General features: G+C 50.5%; 1 protein-coding gene across 1 annotated transcript in view; it reads right to left on the minus strand.

Moving 5' to 3' along the window:
* SHB (SH2 domain containing adaptor protein B) overlaps positions 1-7,616 on the minus strand; it is a 145,621-nt gene extending 138,005 nt beyond the window's left edge. The window contains exon 1 of the mRNA XM_021066254.1: positions 6,282-7,616. Coding sequence (XP_020921913.1) covers positions 6,282-6,992 — 711 coding nt within the window. The 5' untranslated portion in view covers positions 6,993-7,616. The remainder of the gene's footprint in view (positions 1-6,281) is intronic.

Consider the following 18,011-nt stretch of genomic DNA (forward strand, 5'->3'; position numbering starts at 1 on the left):
AAGACACACGTTTTGTGCAGCTGTCCCTTGGGAAGTGCCAACTCTGTGCACAGAATTTCTCTATGAAATAACTCAAGTGCTGCATTAACATCTCATATAAGAACTCAGAGGCAGATGGGGAAGGAGAGAGAAAAGCCAGCTCTGGGCCCCCTTTGAGGACAACCAAAGCCCGGACTGCAAGGGATGGGATGGGAGTTAGGGCAGAAGGATACAAGAGAGGAAACATTAAGTGAAAGGGAGGAAGAAACATACAATACATATTTCAGTAGGGATCAGAGCCTTACTATCTCCAGCTAAATCACTGAAAAGAGTGGAACAAATTGACAAAAAACATACAGGCTTTGAATTCAGACCACACAGGTGTGATCCTGGCTCTGTCCCTTGGGAGCTGTGACATTAGGCAAGTCATCACTTCTAAGCCTCAGTTTATCTGTAAAATGGGGGCGATATTACCCATGGGGCACCGAAGGCCCTAATCGGTGGCCTGCCTGTATCCCTGCCCTCTGCCATGGGACTCCGCAGCTCCTCCTCTCTTTTGAATCCTGGCCGGCCTTGTGGCTTGCTTTGGTCAACAAAATACAGCAGAATGGACAGTGTGCTGGCTTCTAACCTCAAGGAATTACAGGGGCTTCTGTACTTTCTTGGAACACTGTCACTGTCATATGAACAAGGCTGAGCCGCTAGATGAGAGATCTCGTGGAGCAGAGCCGAACGGACACAGCCAAGGCCATCCTAAACCAGGCCCCCCCCAAACATGTAAGAGAGGATTGGCAGGGCCACACACCCACTCCACGCTGATGGCAGATGCCCGACTGAACCCGACCGAGGGCGGAAGAATTACTCAGTTGACATGTGAGGAGAATAATAAAAGCTTGTCCTTTAAAGCAGGGGTTGGAAACTATAGACCATAGGCCAGTTGCCAGTTTTTCTAAATAAGGTTTTATTGAAATATAGCTATACCCTTTAATTTATATATTGTCTATGGCTGCTTTCAAGCTACAATGGTAGCTGAATAGTTGTGATGGAGGCTCTCTGGCCTGCAGCTAAAAATATTTACTGGCCCTTTAAGAAAAGTTTGCTAACCCCTGGTTTAAAACCAGAGTTTGGGGTGATTTGTTATAGGGCAAGAGCTAACTGATACAGTTACTCTTCTAGGGTGATTGTGAAGATTAAAGGACTAATTAAGTGATTTAGCCTGAAGCCTGGAGAAGATATTGCTCTTCTGGGGAATCAATGGGAAAAACTGGATTTGATATGCAGCATTTCTCCTACACTACCCTCAAGGGACAGGACTTCAAAGAAAAAAGTGTCCCAAGCCAAACCACAGCCACCAAGCTTGGCTCTTACCTTTTGAATCAATTACTTCCCAAGAACTGGAGAATGTAGCTGCTAACCAAAAGGAAATGACTGACAGCTCATGCTTGACCCTGGCTTCGATCAAGCCACGTTATCAATGATTTTATGTGAAAAGGACCAAAAGACAAGCCACAACTACCCCAAAAGGCACATGAGACACTCTCTTCCTTCTGTGGCTCCAACCTCCCTCTGTAATCCCCCACCACACCGGCCCTTCAGAGTCTCCAACCATTCTGCTGGCACAAGCTTCTGCACAAAGAAGCTTAAGGGCCGCCACCTCCTGAAAGCCCTCCTTGAATTCATAGACAGAATTGAGGCCTTCCCAGCCCTGTGCGCACACTTCTGTTCTGGCATGCCTCAGGTTGCGACACTGCCTCAGTAGCTGTGTCCGTCTCCCATACCCGATCTTGAGAAGCTGCTCTTCAACTGCAAACTGAGAAGCTTCTCTCTTGGAAAACTGGCCACCATTTATTCTCTCTAAATTCCCCCTGCCTAGCTCGCTGCTCAGAAATTGTTTGCTGAGTGTTTTAAAAAAAAAGAAAGTTAGACATGATATTCTTTATTCCTTAGGAAACATGTTATTTAACTCAACTCTGTGGATGCTGACAAAATATAAAGTACTGGTACACATCAGCATGTATTTAAAACTTGGGAAACTGATGTCATGGTGCATCTTGACTTCCTCAGTTACAGTGGAAACATTCACTTAATTATGATAAAAGAAACAGGGCTTCAGCAGAAAACATAACTGGATGAGACCTGTTTGGCTGCGCAAAAGATCTACCAAGTTACCGGCCTCTTTTGTCATCATTTTTTTTTTAAGACAACCTGAAGGAGTAATATTCCACCTACTAGTGTTTTGCTTTCTTTTCCTAAGAGCTCAGGCCCTCACTGTCTCTCATTCAGACCATATTGCAATTGCCCTCTACTCCAAATCCATCTTCTCCAGATCGCAGCAGCTATTTAAAGCCTGGGATACTCCTCAACCATGGCTCTGAGTCTATCCCTCTCCTGGCTCAACAGTCTTTAGGGATTCTCTTGTGGGGTTTAAACTCAGGCCCCTGCCTATCTCATACTGTCATCTCTCATTCCCCAAGTGAGGTGCACTGCAAGAAAGCTCTGGTTTCCAAGAATACCTTCCACATTAAGGTTTTATACATACAGGTACACATACATACGTTCCCACACATACGTGTATGCACACACTTACATATGCATGTATGCTCACAGCACGGGCACCCAAGTGCTCCTGCAGGCTGCAATCAGCCCTTCCTATGTGCTGAAATTGCACTTCCATTTCTAGGTCCAGCTCAAAGCTGCCTCTGAGGTAAAGACCTCTCTAAATTCCCCAAGACAAATTGAACACTGGGAGACAAATGATGAAATGACAATGTGTGTCCATCTCCTTTGGAGGCTTAGGCCAGAGATTACTGCCAAGTCTTCTGCAGCCTTTATTCCCTTCCTTCCTAGCTCACCCTTGTACGGAGAGATTGCTGAGCCCGAAAATAAGTGCTGGGTAAAAACTGGTTAAATTGAAAACACAGTCTCTCTTCCACATGATTCTAAAAGGGAAAATGCCCCAAACTAGAGGCTGGCTGGTAGTGGGGCATATGTGACCAGATGTGTGTGTGCCCCAGGACTCACCTAGGAGAAGAGGAGGATGCCTGAGTATGTGTCAGAGGGAGGCACAGGAATTGAGGAGGCAGGACAAGGGCCCCCCAAAGATAAAGCAGGGGAGAGGGTGGCAAGAGAAGCCCTGGAAGGAGGAGCTGTGGACAAACAGCTCCTACTCCACACCACAGTAACTCTCAACACAGGCTGATGTGAAAAACACGGTACCTGGTACACAGGGGGTATTCAACAGTCTATCGGTTCTTGTCCTATTCCCTAACAACTGACAAAAGGCAGCTGGGCCTGAGATTAAGTGAACTAGAGGTGGGTTTTCCTGGATCCACGGGTAAGGGGTAGAAGGCAGGCTCTGGGGGATGTTCAGGGCTCGATCTGCAGTATGCCTGGCCTTCCAAAAGCTGTCTGGTTAGAAATAATGTGAAAACCAGGCTGCCTCCTTGCTGCCTGGCCAGGAATGGGGGTGGGTGATGGCCCTGGGATTAGGAGGCAGCTGCACACAGAGGTTACAGGTTAGGGCATCTGCATCCCAAAGCAGCTCCACCTCGAAGACCCAGAGGAGGGTTAAGAAGCCATTGTGGCACTGGTGTTCTCGAAGCATGATCCTAGAATCAGCAGCAAGAGAGCACTTGGGAATTTGTTAGAAATGCACATTCTCAGGCCCCACGCCTGGGCACTTCGGGGGATGGGTCCTGCAGTCTGTGTTTTAACCAGTCCTCCAGATGCTGCTTTGAGATCCACTGCATAGTATGACACTCCCTGGCTGCTGCCCCTCCTGCTCCCTTGAAAGAACATCTGGTAGCCACCATTCCTCCAACTTCCTTCTTCAAGGATCAAGGATTGCAACAACTTCTTAAAAGATCAAAGGGCTCGAAGTCACAACTTAGTAGGTGAAATGCAGCCCAGAGATCTTCTTTTAGAAAAACCATATCTCCTGCTGTATAGCACAGGGAACTATATATCTAATCACTTGTGATGGAACATGATGGAGAATAATGGGAGAAAAAGAATGTAGATAGATAGATAGATAGATAGATAGATGAATGACTGGGTCACTTTACTGTACAGCAGAAATTGACACAACATTGTAAATCAATCATAATAAAAAAAGAAATAAATAAAATTTTAAAAATTTAAAAAACCCTATCTGTTCACATCATTTAGTAGCTCAATCCCCCCACTGGCCTTCACTGTGCTTAGTTTACAACATCTTCCCTGACCCAGGCGCTCCTGACCGCCTTGGGGTCCTGTCCACCTCTAACCTCTGAATTCCAGCCACAGGGTCTTTACCTGCAGTCCCCCAAAGTAGCAGGCTCTCTTCTGCAGGCAACCATAATAACGGCTCTGCCTGACCACCTTTCAGCCCTCCCATCACAGCACGCATCATGCACACTGCGGCCTGGCCCACAGTATTCCCTGGACCCTGCTCCATCTAGTACCCAGCAGGGGACAGCACAGAGAAGACCTGTAAGAAATACTTAGTAGAATGAAGCCAAGTCTTCAACATGCCTGACATTCCAGCTATAAAACTTATTATTCCTCAGTATTTGAAACAGTTTTAATTACAATTAGGAAAAAACATTTGCTAAAGTTTTGAAAACCATTACGGTAGACTTTACTGAGCAGGCAGAACCACAGGCAATGAGATAGTGGGAGGTGGTCATGGCATAACAGGGGGAAGGCAGGGAGGGGAGTCCAGCACCACTGCCTGAGTCTCTGTGGAGAGCTAGGCTGGGCTCCCACACCTTCCATCCCCAGGAACTTCAGGTTCTCCCAGGCCGGCACCAAGTCAAGCCTGGGCCATACCTAAGGCGGCAGGGCAACTCTCTGCTGTTTCCCTTACAGATCACCCGCAAATCCATGCTCCTGGGGGCTCGCAGAGAAATCTCCTCTGCTTCCAAGACAGCACCTGGGTGACCACCTGGTTCCCAGCTCCTTGTCATTTAGGTGTGGCATCCTGGGTGCTTACGAAGCCCAGAGTCCACACTTCCAAGATGTGTGCCCAAACTGGCCACAGGAGGAGGTGGAATCCATAAACTGCCCGCACTGCCTTTGGGAGAAACAGCAGGTAAGGGGTACCCTGAGGACCCGGACCTTGGGGAGAGGAAGTCAGGCAGAAAAATTAAGAGGGGCGACTCCTCCCTCCCTCCTCCTGGAAAACAAGCTGGCAGGTAGGAGGCTGTCTTCCTCCTGTGTGTGGACATCCAGTCCTAAAAGAAACTCAGACTTTATCAGTTTCCCCCAGCCCACACACCTGGGCAAAAGTTTACCTTCTGAAGAAGGTAGGGAGGAGGGGGAGAACAAGAGGGACAGCAGCCTGATAGCCATCGCAGGGCGCGGAGCCTCGGACGGAATCAAAACACTGCCTTCCACAAGAAGTAGACAGAACAAGTATTATTGTATGGGGGACGGGAGGAGGTCACAGGAGTGTTAAGGGAAGGAGAGGGCCCAGTCTGGCTGTAATTAACTAGCCTGCTTCAAACGTGGGAGATCAAGATGATCTGATCTTGGGGTGGGGGGATGCACAAAATCGTCCCCTTCATCCCTGGGGCAGTAATGGGGTGGGGGTAAATTCAGGAAGGAAGGTGAGGATTGCAAGGGTGGGTCTCCTTCCTGCTGGCCCAGTAGGCGGACCCCTGCCGTGCTGGGGCTGGAGAACTGGCAGGTCAAAGTGGAGCGCTCTTGCAGGCCAGAGCATTTCAGGCCGGAAAAGCACGCGTGGGGCATCCCGGTGCAGCTCCAGTACAAAAGGCCGCCCCATTGGGAAACCTGGCGCGGGGGGGTGGGGCAGGGCGGGGCATTTAGAGGGATTTACATATATCCGTTTAGAGACAGCCGGATATCTGGCGAGTTCCTTGCTGGCTCTGGACCTCAGTTTCCCATCTACAGAATCGGGGGGAGGCGGGGAGAGAGAGGGTGGTCAAGAGTAAACGCTCTTTCAAGTCCGTGACAGCTCTCTCTGACTTTTTTCGGGGGCGGGGGTTGCTAAGGAGCTGGATGGGTGTCTCTTGGTCAAGGTTGGGCAGGGCGCTCTCGTCAGATTACTTTCGAAGTGGTTACCTGGCTGTGGGCTGAGAGAGAGGACGTTTTGGGAGCAGCAGCAAAAGAGACTGTGTCAGGAGGCCGACGACTGGGGGCAAAGCGCGTGCAAGGATGTAAAACTGGGAAGCAGCGTGGGAACCCTGACCCCAGGGTCCTAGCCTGAAACATATGTAAGCACTGGAAACTAGAGCGGTGCCTCAGTTTCCCCGTGCGCACAGTGGCTCTGGAAGCTCGGGTGAGGCCGAGGGGCGCCTTACCTTGTCCTTCTTGCCGGCACTGCTCTCCTCCGTCGCCGAGGCGCCACACTTGTTGAGCAGTTTCTTGCCTCCGCAGGCCGTCGGGCTCCAAGTGCGGCCGCCGGAGCAGGCACCCCCCGGGGGGTCTCCGGCACCGCCCGCGGCGCTCTCCACCTTAATGAGCCGGTGCTTGGGGGAGATGTAGCGCACCTCGGCCGGCGTGGCGGGCCGCCGTTCGCTGCTGCTGCGGTAGAGGTGCGGGGAGCCAGAGGACGAGGACGAGGACGCGGCGGCGCCCGCGCCGGAGGAGGCACAGCAGCAGCCCGAGGCGCCCGACGCGGACGAGGCCGAGAAGGCGCGCTGGCCCCCGCCCGGCTCCCCGCCGCCGCAGTAGTCCAGGCGGCACATGGCTCGCAGTTTGCGCAGCGACGAGCCGGGCCCGTTGTAGGGGTCCTCAAAGTCGCGCTCCTTCTGTGCGCGGTAGGCACGGATGAGATCGCTCGTGCTGCCGCTGTCGTCGGGCAGAGACCCGGACGAGGCCGAGAAGCAGGAGGCGGCGGCCGTACCGCAGGACGCCGAGGCGGCCGCGGGGGCCTGCGGCACGGCCTGGGGGGGCTGCGAGGGCCGTTCGCCCCGGCGCCGCTGCTCGCGGTAGTCTGGCCGCGGCGGCTGTGGGGGGCTCTTGGTCTTGCTGTTGCCCAAGCTGAAGTACTTGTTCAGCCACTTGGCCATGGCGAGAGGCCGCCTAGGGCCGCGGCGCGGGAGCCCGGTCCGCCGCCGCGGCCATTCGGGGGGCAGCGCTGCCTCCCAGGTCCCACGGCGCCCCGGCCCCGGCGAGGGGCGTCCGGGGCGCCTGCTCCCGACGCCAAGTTCAAGTTCTCTCCGCCGCCTCCTGCCGGCCGCTCCCGGGCTCCGGCAGCTGCAGCACCGCCCTCCGCCTCCGCCGCGCGCCTCCTGGGCTTCGGATCTCTCGCCCCTCGCGGGCGCGTCTCATGGGATCCCGGCCCCGGCCCCAAGGAGAGCGAAAGGCCCAGACGCCCCCCTCCTCGGACGCTCTGGCAGTGCGCTCCGCCGCGGAGCGCGCTCCTGTCCCGTCGGAGCCGCAGGCTCCGCCTTGGCCGGGATCCGCCGCTGCTGCGGGAACTTGTCGGCTTCCTCGGTCCCCCCGCCCCTTTCTTCCTTCCCAAGAGTGGTGGGGTGAGCCCGGCCCCCGGCCGGCAAGCAAGCAGGCGGGAGAGCGAGCGAGCGACGGAGGGAGGGAGGGAGGGAGGCAGCCGGCGCCCGCCCGAGCCCGCGCGCCCGTGCCCGTCCCGGCGGCGCCTGCCGCTGCCGCTGTCGCCGCCTCCCGAACCGCCGCGTGTGTGACACTCTGTCCGCCAGAGCCCGCCCCGCGCCGCGGCCCCGCCCTCCCCGGGCTTGTGCGCGCCCCGCCCCCAGCCCGCCCCCGCAGGCCCCGCCCCGCCCACCCCCACCAGCCCTGCTGCCAGACCTCGGCCCTGGCCCTACCCCGCTAGCGCCCAGGTCCTCGGCTGGAGTACTTCTCTCCCTTTCAGCAAGCGCCACCTCCCGCGGCCGCCTCGGCGCCAGTCCCCGGGTCGCGCCTGAGGGCGCCGGGGTCCTGCGGCGCAGCCAACCCCGCCTCACTCGCGGCCCGCCGCCGCCTAGGGCGAGAGGTTGCCAGCCTGAGCCTGCTGTGCGCAGAAGCCAAACCCTCCCTTGAGATCCACGCGCCATGCTACGCAGGGATCCCCACTGTTGGGGACATGGGACATTTTTAGTTAACAGCTTGATCCACTTGGAGGAAATGCGGTGCCAAGGCCCCTTAGGAACAGGGTGCCTATCCCCTGCTTAAAGACACGAAGACTCCCGTTCCTCCCCCTGTGCCAGATCATCGGAAAAAATCTTTATGCTAATAAGTGTTTTAGCAATCCAGATGAAGGATGCAGCCAGGATAGGTGGCAGGGGCCCGGCTCCGCACCAATGGGAGAGCCAACCTGAGAGGTCGAAATGTTTGCTTACCTTTTCACTTCTGAGGAAGCCATGGCTTTAACCCAGCTCACAGCCAGCTTGGCAGAATGAACTGTTGGAACATTTAATGCCTAAAGTTGTAGGAGCTGGCAAGGCTCCGTTTAATCCAGGGCTCTCACTTTACATGATGGAGATACTGAGGCTCAGAGCAAGGTCACCCAGGTGGGCCTGAATGCCAGCTAAGTAGTCTGATGGTGCCGAAATTGTGTCATTTCCCATCGTTCTTTGATTATTAAAATGAGGAAACTGAGGTCGAGTCAGGGGCATATCATGGTCGAGTCAGGGGCATATCATGCTCAGTGAAGCTTTCCCTGGGAGGCAGATACGCTCTCCAGAGACTGAAGAACTGCCTGGAAAGGAAGTAAATGCACTAGAGCTCCTTTGAATTTGGCTGGTCAAGCCCCAGAATATGACATACCCTGATGGGTAAGAACTGAGATCTGAGAAATTCTCTAAAAATGCTGATTTATTAGGATGGTTGTCCAAATCATTAATTATCTCCACTTGCAACATGTACATTACAGATGGGCTTTGGGAGAATCTACTTTTTCCTATATCCTATAGGAAAATTGGCACCTGAAAAACCAGGGAGCAAGGCCACTGGCTCTTTTGGTCAGGACTGGAGGTGGAGGTCAAACTCTCAGTCTGAGGCTCCTGGACAAGGAGGACCGGAAAGTTGTTGACTCTTCCTCTGCCTGAGGCCACAGAGGGGGTAGTGCCAGAACCGGAACTCCAATTTGGGTCTTACTCCAAAGCTTGTGCTCTGTCCACTCAGCGACACACAGTGATGCAATGGTATTGACTGCAAATTGTCCCTTCGGGATCAAGCTATTTGCTGTTTCCCTCTGGTTAGACAGGACTGTCATCTTCCATGAGCCAGTTAAATTTTACAAACCCACTATGTGACCCAGACAGTCACAGACACCATTACCAACTACTCAGCCTCTTCATTGCCTGAGATCTACTTATTTAGAAGTTCACAGGAAATAATCTAGGATGTGGAGGGGGTGTGTGTGTGTGTGTGTGTGTGTGTGTGTGTGTGTGTGGTGTGGTGTGTCTTGGGGGAGAGAAGGCCCAGAAGTTGACCTGGGCCAAGATGTTTATTTCAGGTGTCCCTGGACTTAACTATCTCAAATTATCCTTTAAATCATTCCTCTACTGTATAAGCACTTAATTATCCTGCAAATAAGGGAAGCTCGAATAGAAAACCTGAAAAGGGAGGACGTCCTCATTTTGAGCCCCACCTTTCCTTTTCCACCAACCACCATTCCTCCCTTGCTCCCTCCCTTCCCATCTCTGCTTCTAGGTTCAGGAAGAATGGCCAGACCCTAGTAACAGGCCAGGTGACCATGGGCAAGAAATTCTTCTCCAAGATCTGGAAACGTGTTCCCTGCATGTTGGTTGCACATGGAAGTGTTATCTCTGCCTTTTCCAAAGGTTTAGGAAGAGAAGTAATACTTCACAACTTATTTTTTCCATTTCACTTTCAGCGGGCCATAGGGTCGGACCCACTTTTCCATGTGATGCCTCTGCTGGGGTATAATTTGCAAGCCAAAATTATTGTAATGCTATAGCATTATGCCAAAAGCTTCCAGAGCGCTTGTGTATCTGCTCAACCCCTACACGTTCTGTATGTAATTAACCCTACTCAGCATCCCTACAATCTGGTATTATTCCCAGTTTACAGATGGGGTAACTGGCCTAAGGTAGTATTTATTTCAAGCAGGCAAGAAAAAAAAAAACAAAAAACATATGGGTGTTTTCCTTTGGGAACTAGTAGAGACATCTTATAAGACTCAGAGTCAGAAATAATCATTCTGAAAGGAAGCAGAAAAGTTCCCTAAAGACAATGTTGGAAAAGCAGTGTGTCAAGTGGTTAGAGGAGACAGGGACTTGTAAGAAAAAGATCAGAGCTCTATAGATGGTTAGAGCTGGACAGACTTTTCAGAAAGCCAGCCACCCCATTTCACAGAGAGAAAACTGGGACCAGTGAAGGGAAGAGATCGAATCAAGAGGCATGGCTGGGATTGGCATTCAGTATCTTTGACATCACAAACCCAACACTTTGCCCATCATTCTCGGCACTTTTAACTTTTATATACTAGAGTTCCCATTGTGGCACAGCAGAAGCGAATCCGACTAGGAACCATGAGGTTGCGGGTTCGATCCCTGGCCTCACTCAGTGGGTTAAGGATCCAGCGTTGCCGTGAGCTGTGGTGTAGTGTAGGTCAGCAGCAACAGCTCCGATTAGACCCCTAGCCTGGGAACCTCCATATGCCATGGGGTGTGGCCCTAAAAAGACAACAACAACAACAAAAAAAAACTTTTATATCCTGCCTGTTGTCCCTGATTTTCTTATTGGAAGGGTTGTCTGTGGTCCCATTTCTGTTTCTGCCCTGTCTCATCTTCTCACTTTAGACGAAGGTGGGTAAATGGCAACTCTTTTCTCTGCACTTCCAGTATCTGGAGGTAGGCTATGCCATTGGTAAAGGCCTGGGAAAAGGGTGCCACCAACCTGACAGATTTGTCTACTTTTCACTTCAGCCCATCAACTGTTAATGTCAGTCCCTTGCTATGTACCAGCCTAGGAGTCTGAGCTGGAAGCATAAATTTGTGAGTCATTAATCTTCATTGAAGATCTGAAGCAAAACCCTCAGTCATCCTTGAGATTTTTTTTTTTTTTTAATTCCTATTCCATGCAGCACATCAGCAAAGAGTATACACAGTCCTACCATGTTTCGCCACCTCCACTGCTTCCATCCTGGTGCAACTCCATCTCTTGTCCGTATCATTGCAGGTGTCTCTTGCCCATTTCCCTGCTTCTCTCACAAGACAGCAGCCAGTTCAGAGGTCCTATTCCTAGACGTGCCTCTTCTTCGGAGGAAGCAGAATGAGATTCATCCCTGTCTTCCCAGCATCCGGAGGGACCTCCAGGAAGGCTGTGGCGTCCAGGTAGCCCCTTTCAATCAAGTCCCTGGCACGCTGAAATGCAAGCCCATTGTGGTGTTGCTGAGCCAGCTTTGTTGTTCCCTCTACCTCAGGTACAACTAATCTTAGGAATCTCATTACTGGTCGAAAGATAATCCTCTATATCTAGATTAAAGGCTGTGTTTTGACCATTACTGTGCATTGAACATTGAGCCGACAGTTTAATTGAGCTGTTTATGCTGCTGCCTTGATCTCTTCCCAGAGAATTTACAACTAATTCCAAGTGTCTCTGTGAATTAAGTGGGCCTCTCCCAACATGCTTTGCCTGTCATTTGCCTGTGCCAAATCCCACTTGTCCTCGTGTTACCCAATTATGGGCTCTTGCTCACAGCTGTATCTGGCTGGTGGCACTTCCAGCCCACTTCCTCCCCGAGGTGGCCATTAACTAACGATTCGGCCCTGAGAATGGCCATAGCCCAGGACAGCCTCTGTGATACCAGCAGCAGTAGGAAGGGGGTGGAGGACTGGGACAGGAGCAGAGGATGTAAATCATACTGACCCCTTTGAAGTCACCTCCAGGCAATAGCCTCCTAACAAGAGAAGGGCCCAGGTGTCTTTAGCATAGTTAAGTGTGATGGAAGGAAAAGAGCTCTGGATGGAAGTCAAGCCTCCCGAGTTCTTATTATTGTAATGCTATAGCATTATGCCAAAAACTTCTCTTCTGACTTCCTACACGACCTCTGGGGCCTCGGTGTTACTTTGTGAAATGGGAGCTGACAGATCGTTTGTTGTGTCTCATTCTGTGTGGGCAAAGTGTTTAAGGGCAGGGTTGCCAGCTTTAGAAAAATCAAAATAACAACAAAAATGGACATCATTGCAATATTGGGGGGGGGACACATGGTAAAATAGTATTTGTTTATTTAGAATTCAGATTTAACTGAGTGTCCTACATTTTATCTGGAGAGCTCACGCAAGTGAAATGGACAAGAGCAGGAGTTCCCTTCGTGGCTCAGTGGTTAACGAATCCGGCTAGGAACCATGAGGTTTCGGGTTCGATCCCTGGCCTTGATCAGTGGGTTAACGATCCGGCGTTGCCGTGAGCTGTGTTGTAGGTCACAGACGCGGCTTGTATCCCATGTTGCTATGGCTTTGGTGTAGGCCGACAGCTGTAGCTCCGATTGGACCCATAGCTTGGGAACCTCCATATGCCACAGGTGCGGCTCTAGAAAAAGGCAAAAAGAAAAAAAGAAATGGACAAGAGCAGACTTCTCAACCCTGGCTGAACATTAGACTCACCTACAGAGCTTATACAATGCCTAGTGACCAGTCAGTATTCCAGACCAGTTAAACCAGAATTCTGAGGGTGGATTCAGGCATTTGCCTACAATTTTTTTAATTCCCCAGGTGAGTCCAATGTGCAGCCAAGTTTGAAAACCAATGGACTAGAGCAAGGGTGCCTAAAGTGAGGTCCCTGGACCAGAGTATCAGCCTCACCCTAGAATATGCTAGAAATACAAATAACTTGTATACAAGTTATACAACTTGTATAACTTCAGAACTGGACAGTGGGGGTTGTGGCCCAGCAAACCCTCCAGGTGACTGCACTGTAGCTGAAGTTTTAGAGCAAGTTTGAAAGTTCTTTTGATGACAGTAGGGCACCTGATTAACAAGTGGGTGCTAGGAAAGTGAATTAGTTGAATTGCTTTGCAGTTATGCATCTTAATGGTCAAACTGCCTGTCCTTTGGCAATTGCAGCCTAAATTATGGGGTTTGCAAACTCATCCAGAGCAGTGACCTTTTCAGTCTCAGACTCTGGTCCTGATGGCAGTCTTGAAGGCTTTCATTGTCACCTGACAGCACAACAGCTTAGGCCAAGAAAAGCCAGACGTGGGCCAGAGGGGTCTGAAGGCATACAGTTCTGGGTCAGGTGGCTTGAAGTCCCAGCAGAAGGGGTTTGGAGCCGTGGGCAAGAAGGAAGCAGAAAGTGTGACCGAAAGGAACCAGACAGGGTCAGGGGGGCAGAAGGTCAGCCCAGGTCCCAAGGAGGCTGGGGGCAGTGAGAAAACAAGGTTATCTCCAGGGCTGGTTAGGCTGAGTCAGGCACTGCTTCTGCGAGGGGCCAGGACCAGGGCAGGCCAAAGCTGAGCCCAACTAGAGGAGGAGGAGAAGGAAGGCTGTGCTTGCTTTGATTTGCTTTGCTTTAAGAAGAAAGCAATGATCAAGAACTGAGGAGCATTTTTCTGCAACCTCAGAAGACTAAAATGTAAGCCTACTAGCACCTGTCAGTTTTTACCCATGGGGGTCTCAGAGACCCAGGTTGATTGGTCTTGGGGGGATGCCAGGTTCCCAGGGTGTGTGACTCTGCTGTCCTCAAGAGACTTCTGGAGGGTAAGTAGCAGAGGCCCTGCATGATTCATTTCTGTCCACCATCAAGATTTGCTCAGCACCTGCCAAATGCTAGGCCCTGAGTGATCCAACAAAGCAGCACTTTTTTTTTTTTTTTTTTTTGTCTTTTCTAGGGCCGCTTCTGCGGCATATGGAGATTCCCAGGCTAGGGATCTAATTGGAGCCTTAGCCACCGGCCTATGCCAGAGCCACAGCAATGCAGGATCCGAGCCTCGTCTGCAACCGACCCCACAGCTCACGGCAACGCCGGATCCTCAACCCACTGAGCAAGGCTAGGGATCGAACCTGCAACCTCATGGTTCCTAATCGGGTTCGTTAACCACCGCGCCACAACGGGAACTCCAAAACAGCATTTTAAAATGTGAGTTATCACCTCAGGCCTTAATACACCACACCACTGAGGAGCCACAGACATTCCACATGCAAAAGGGCACTTGTCACCCTTGTAGAATCATTGCAGGCTCTCCTCCCTATTGCCTGCCTTTCTTCCTTCCACTGAGCACCCCTCCTGTGCAAGGCCCAGCTCCCCAGCGGGGGCTTTGCACACTGCAGGGAACAATTGGGAAAGAAGGCATAAAGGCAGCAGCCATTGAAACCTCCAAGATCACACTTACCTGGGGTCCAGTGTGAACAACTTTGTGTGCTAGTTTGGAAAACTATAAATCTGAAGCCAGTACTCTGCTTCTCCTCATCTTCAAAATAAACCTCAGAGTTCCTGAAAAGGTACCGTATTACTTTAAGGCCTACAGTTGGGAAAGTGATTTATTTCTTCAGTGTTAACACACACACACACACACACACACACACACACACACGCACTAAATGATCTTCTGATGCAATTTCCATCCTCTCACTTTGGTTATAATATTTAAAGACAATTTTTTTTTTAATTTCTTTCTTTTTTTTTTTTTCTTTTTGTCTTTTTGCCTTTTCTAGGGCCGCTCCTGCAGCACATGGAGGTTCCCAGGCTAGGGGTCAAATCGGAGCTGTAGCTGCCTGCCTACACCACAGCCACAGCAACGCAGGATCCAAGCCGAGTCTGCAACCTACACCACAGCTCATGGCAACGCCAGATCCTTAACCCACTGAGTGAGGGCAGGGATCGAACCTGAAACTTCATGGTTCCTAGTCAGATTCGTTAACCACTGCACCACAACGGGAACTCCTAAAGACAATTTTTAAAAGTCGCTTTCCATGTATAATTTTCTCCCTCTACATTTTAATTTTTTCTTAAATAAAAATGGTTCCCATGCTGCCACATGAGGCTTTCCTAAAGGGGATGCACTAGTCTTAGCCAGAGGCAGGAAAGGGTTAAACTTGCAAAGGGCAGCAGTCCTCCAAGTTTGGGGGTGGGCTGGGGGTGGAGACTGCCCAATTGTCTGTTCTTCTCTTCCCCTCCCTGGGGCTGAGTGCAGGATGTTGAATCTCCCAAAATAACTCCTACCCTGTGGGTAAATGTCTGCCCAGAGCCGGTTTGCAATAGAAGATTCTCAGGATCTGAGGGGAGCTTTCCCGGCCAAAGGACCTGATCTCCTGGCTGGAAGAGAGAGGAACCCAGCACCTTCCCAAGCACATGTCCACCGACAAGCTGTCACTGGGCCATAGGGAAACCAGGTTGACCAGTGTCAGCTTCTTTCACCCAGATGGCATCCTACAGAGTGATTGTCCCCAGAGAGGAGAGGTGCCATCAGATCAGGGGCAGAATCTAAGTGAACCTTTCTGTCAGTGGAATTTCTGGAGCTCTTGGGGTTTATAAGACGCTACCGAACCACTGCTTATCACACACATCCAGGTCCAGGGGAGGGAACTTTGCTTTTTGGAGCTTCTCGGTGTCACAGTGATTGTAGGGGCTCCTCCCCTTTAGTCCTGAGGTGCAGTGATGGATCTGGGGCCTTAAACTGCCAGCTCCCCTCACCCCCAAGTCTGGGGCAGAATTTCATTCATATACTTGAATTTGGAGTTAGCAAAGCCCAGAGAGGAGTGTTGCTTTCCTAAGTCTCCTGCTTTTATCTTTATGTACAACCCGACTTGTGCTTCTGTTTGTTCCCATTTGTACGTATAACCTTTTAATGTTATTATTAGGCTCTAACCGCAGGAATCCACTTCTCCAGTGGACCAGTTTTGTTATAAAGTAGCGCATCCACCACAGCCAAAATGTGGATCAGGGGCGCTTAAACTCTGATTGTGCCTCAGAATCGCCTAGAAAACAGTGTTAGAATGTACAACACCAACACATTGCAGAGACGCTGTCGCAGAGCTTGGCAGGGCCTAGGAATCTGCATTTACACGAACCACACCTGATTCTGCTCAGATGGGCCAGCTATCCCATTTGGAGGAGCTCTGCCTAGTCCCTGAGCTCCTATCCATGGCATGAACCAGCAAGTTGTGGGTGGAGGCAGTCCGAATTTTGTCCCTGTGACTTGATGTTCCGAGGGTCCTCCAGCCTGCCTCTCAGGCACTAAGTGTCCCTGCAGGGTGTAACGTCATCTCAGCTGTGCATACTACAGAGTATACGGTTGTTGTTATTTATTCTGAGCAGATCTCCCTCAGTGGCCCGTGTAATGGATTCTGAAAAGAGGTGGAGATCAGGCAGGAGGAAGGGCAGAGAATAAATGTGAACACAGAACACAAGGAAACACTGTGTTGGCCACTGTGGTCCAGGCTCATGGTCCCACAGAAGCGTGCATGGTGGGCACTAGCACCCACCTTCCAGTTGAGGACGGGAGGGATCAGGTCACACAGCTAGTAAGAGCTGAACTCAGCATGTTCAATTTAAGGGCCTCTTCTTTTCATTCCTTTTTTTGGGGTGGTGGTGGGGTAGCATGGGGACAATGCATTTAAAATTTTCCCAGATAGAGTTCCCACTGTAGCTCAGTGGTAATGAACCTGACTAGGATCCATGAGGACTCAGATTCAATCCCAGCACTCGCTCAGTGGGTTAAGGATCCAGCATTGCTGTGAGCTGTGGTGTAGGTTGCAGATGTGTCTCAGATCTGGCGTTGCTGTGGCTGTGGCATATGCCGGCGGTTACAGCTCCGATTCAACCTCTAGCCTGGGAACCTCCACATGCCAAGGGTGTGGCCCTAAAAAGATTAAAAAAAAAAAAGAATAGTCCAGCCAAACCCATAGACCCTTTAATTGTTTTTTGTTTTTTTTTTTTTTTTTTTTTTTTGCTTTTTAGGTCTGCACCTGCGGCATATGGAGTTTCACAGGCTAGGGGTTGAATCAGAGCTACAGCTGCCAGCCTATATACCACAGTCACAACAATGCCAGATCCGAGCCACATCTGTGACCTACACCACAGCTCACGGCAACGCCAGATCCTTAACCCACTGAGTGAGGCCAGGAATCAAACCCACGACCTCATGGTTCCTAGTTGGATTCGTTTCTCTGCACCATGACAGGAACTCCTTGTTAACATTTTTTGACATCTGGGCTCTACCCACTGTCAACAAAAAGACCAAAAACGCACACGAGTTCAGTTTCCTTTGGGGCTTACTGGGGACTATAGCCTGGGAGACAGCCTCTCAAAGAATAGCTCTGAGGAACTGCTTTGAAGTGGGAGGGGAGGTCAATATATATCTGATTTTGGTGAAGGGGGTACATGCAATCAAGCACACATCTGTGCAGAGGTGGCGGCTGGTCACTGTTAATGATTTTAGGCTCCTCTAGGAATGAGAAATTGTAAGAAATGGGGTTCATAAAATTTTCTCCTGAAAATATCTATCTGAAGGCCTGTTCTGCCAGTTTTTCCAGAGCAGGGCGCCTCATTCCTGAACTCCTTTCAGGGTATGTTAAAGGTCAGTGACTGCAGTGACTAGTAACTTAATTCTTGTAGAACCAGATTGTGAGCAACATTTTTTAGTTCATCCTGTCTGTCTGTCTGTCTGTCTATCTTCACTAATTCATTTGAGAGCAACTGGGAAGCCTTGTGTAGATTTACTTCTAAATATTTCAGCTCATCTCCAATGAACAAGGGCATTCTTCTGCAAAACCACAGTAAAATTATCACACTTGGGAAGCTGACATTGGATGACATGCCTGACATCAATACATTATTATTTAATATCTAGTTTACCAATTGTTTATAAAATATCCTTTGTAGCTTTTTTTTTTTGGATTCAGCATCTAGTCCAGGATCACTCATTATATTTAGTTGTCACATTTCTGTAGTCTCTTTTCATCTAGACCATGGCATTCTAGTCTTTATTTTTCGTTTTTTATGACATTGACATGTTTTAAGAGGCCAGGACAGTTGTTGTGCAGGATATCCCTCAGTGTGGATTTGCCACATTGCTTCCTCATGATCGTAGTCTTTTTAGGGCTTCACGTCCGAGGGACAAAGGCTTTGCCCTTTTGATTGTCCTCCACTGCCTCTTGCCAGGTGAG

This window comes from Sus scrofa, chromosome 1, assembly GCF_000003025.6.
Source record: "Sus scrofa isolate TJ Tabasco breed Duroc chromosome 1, Sscrofa11.1, whole genome shotgun sequence".
NCBI classification, from domain to species: Eukaryota; Metazoa; Chordata; class Mammalia; order Artiodactyla; family Suidae; genus Sus; species Sus scrofa.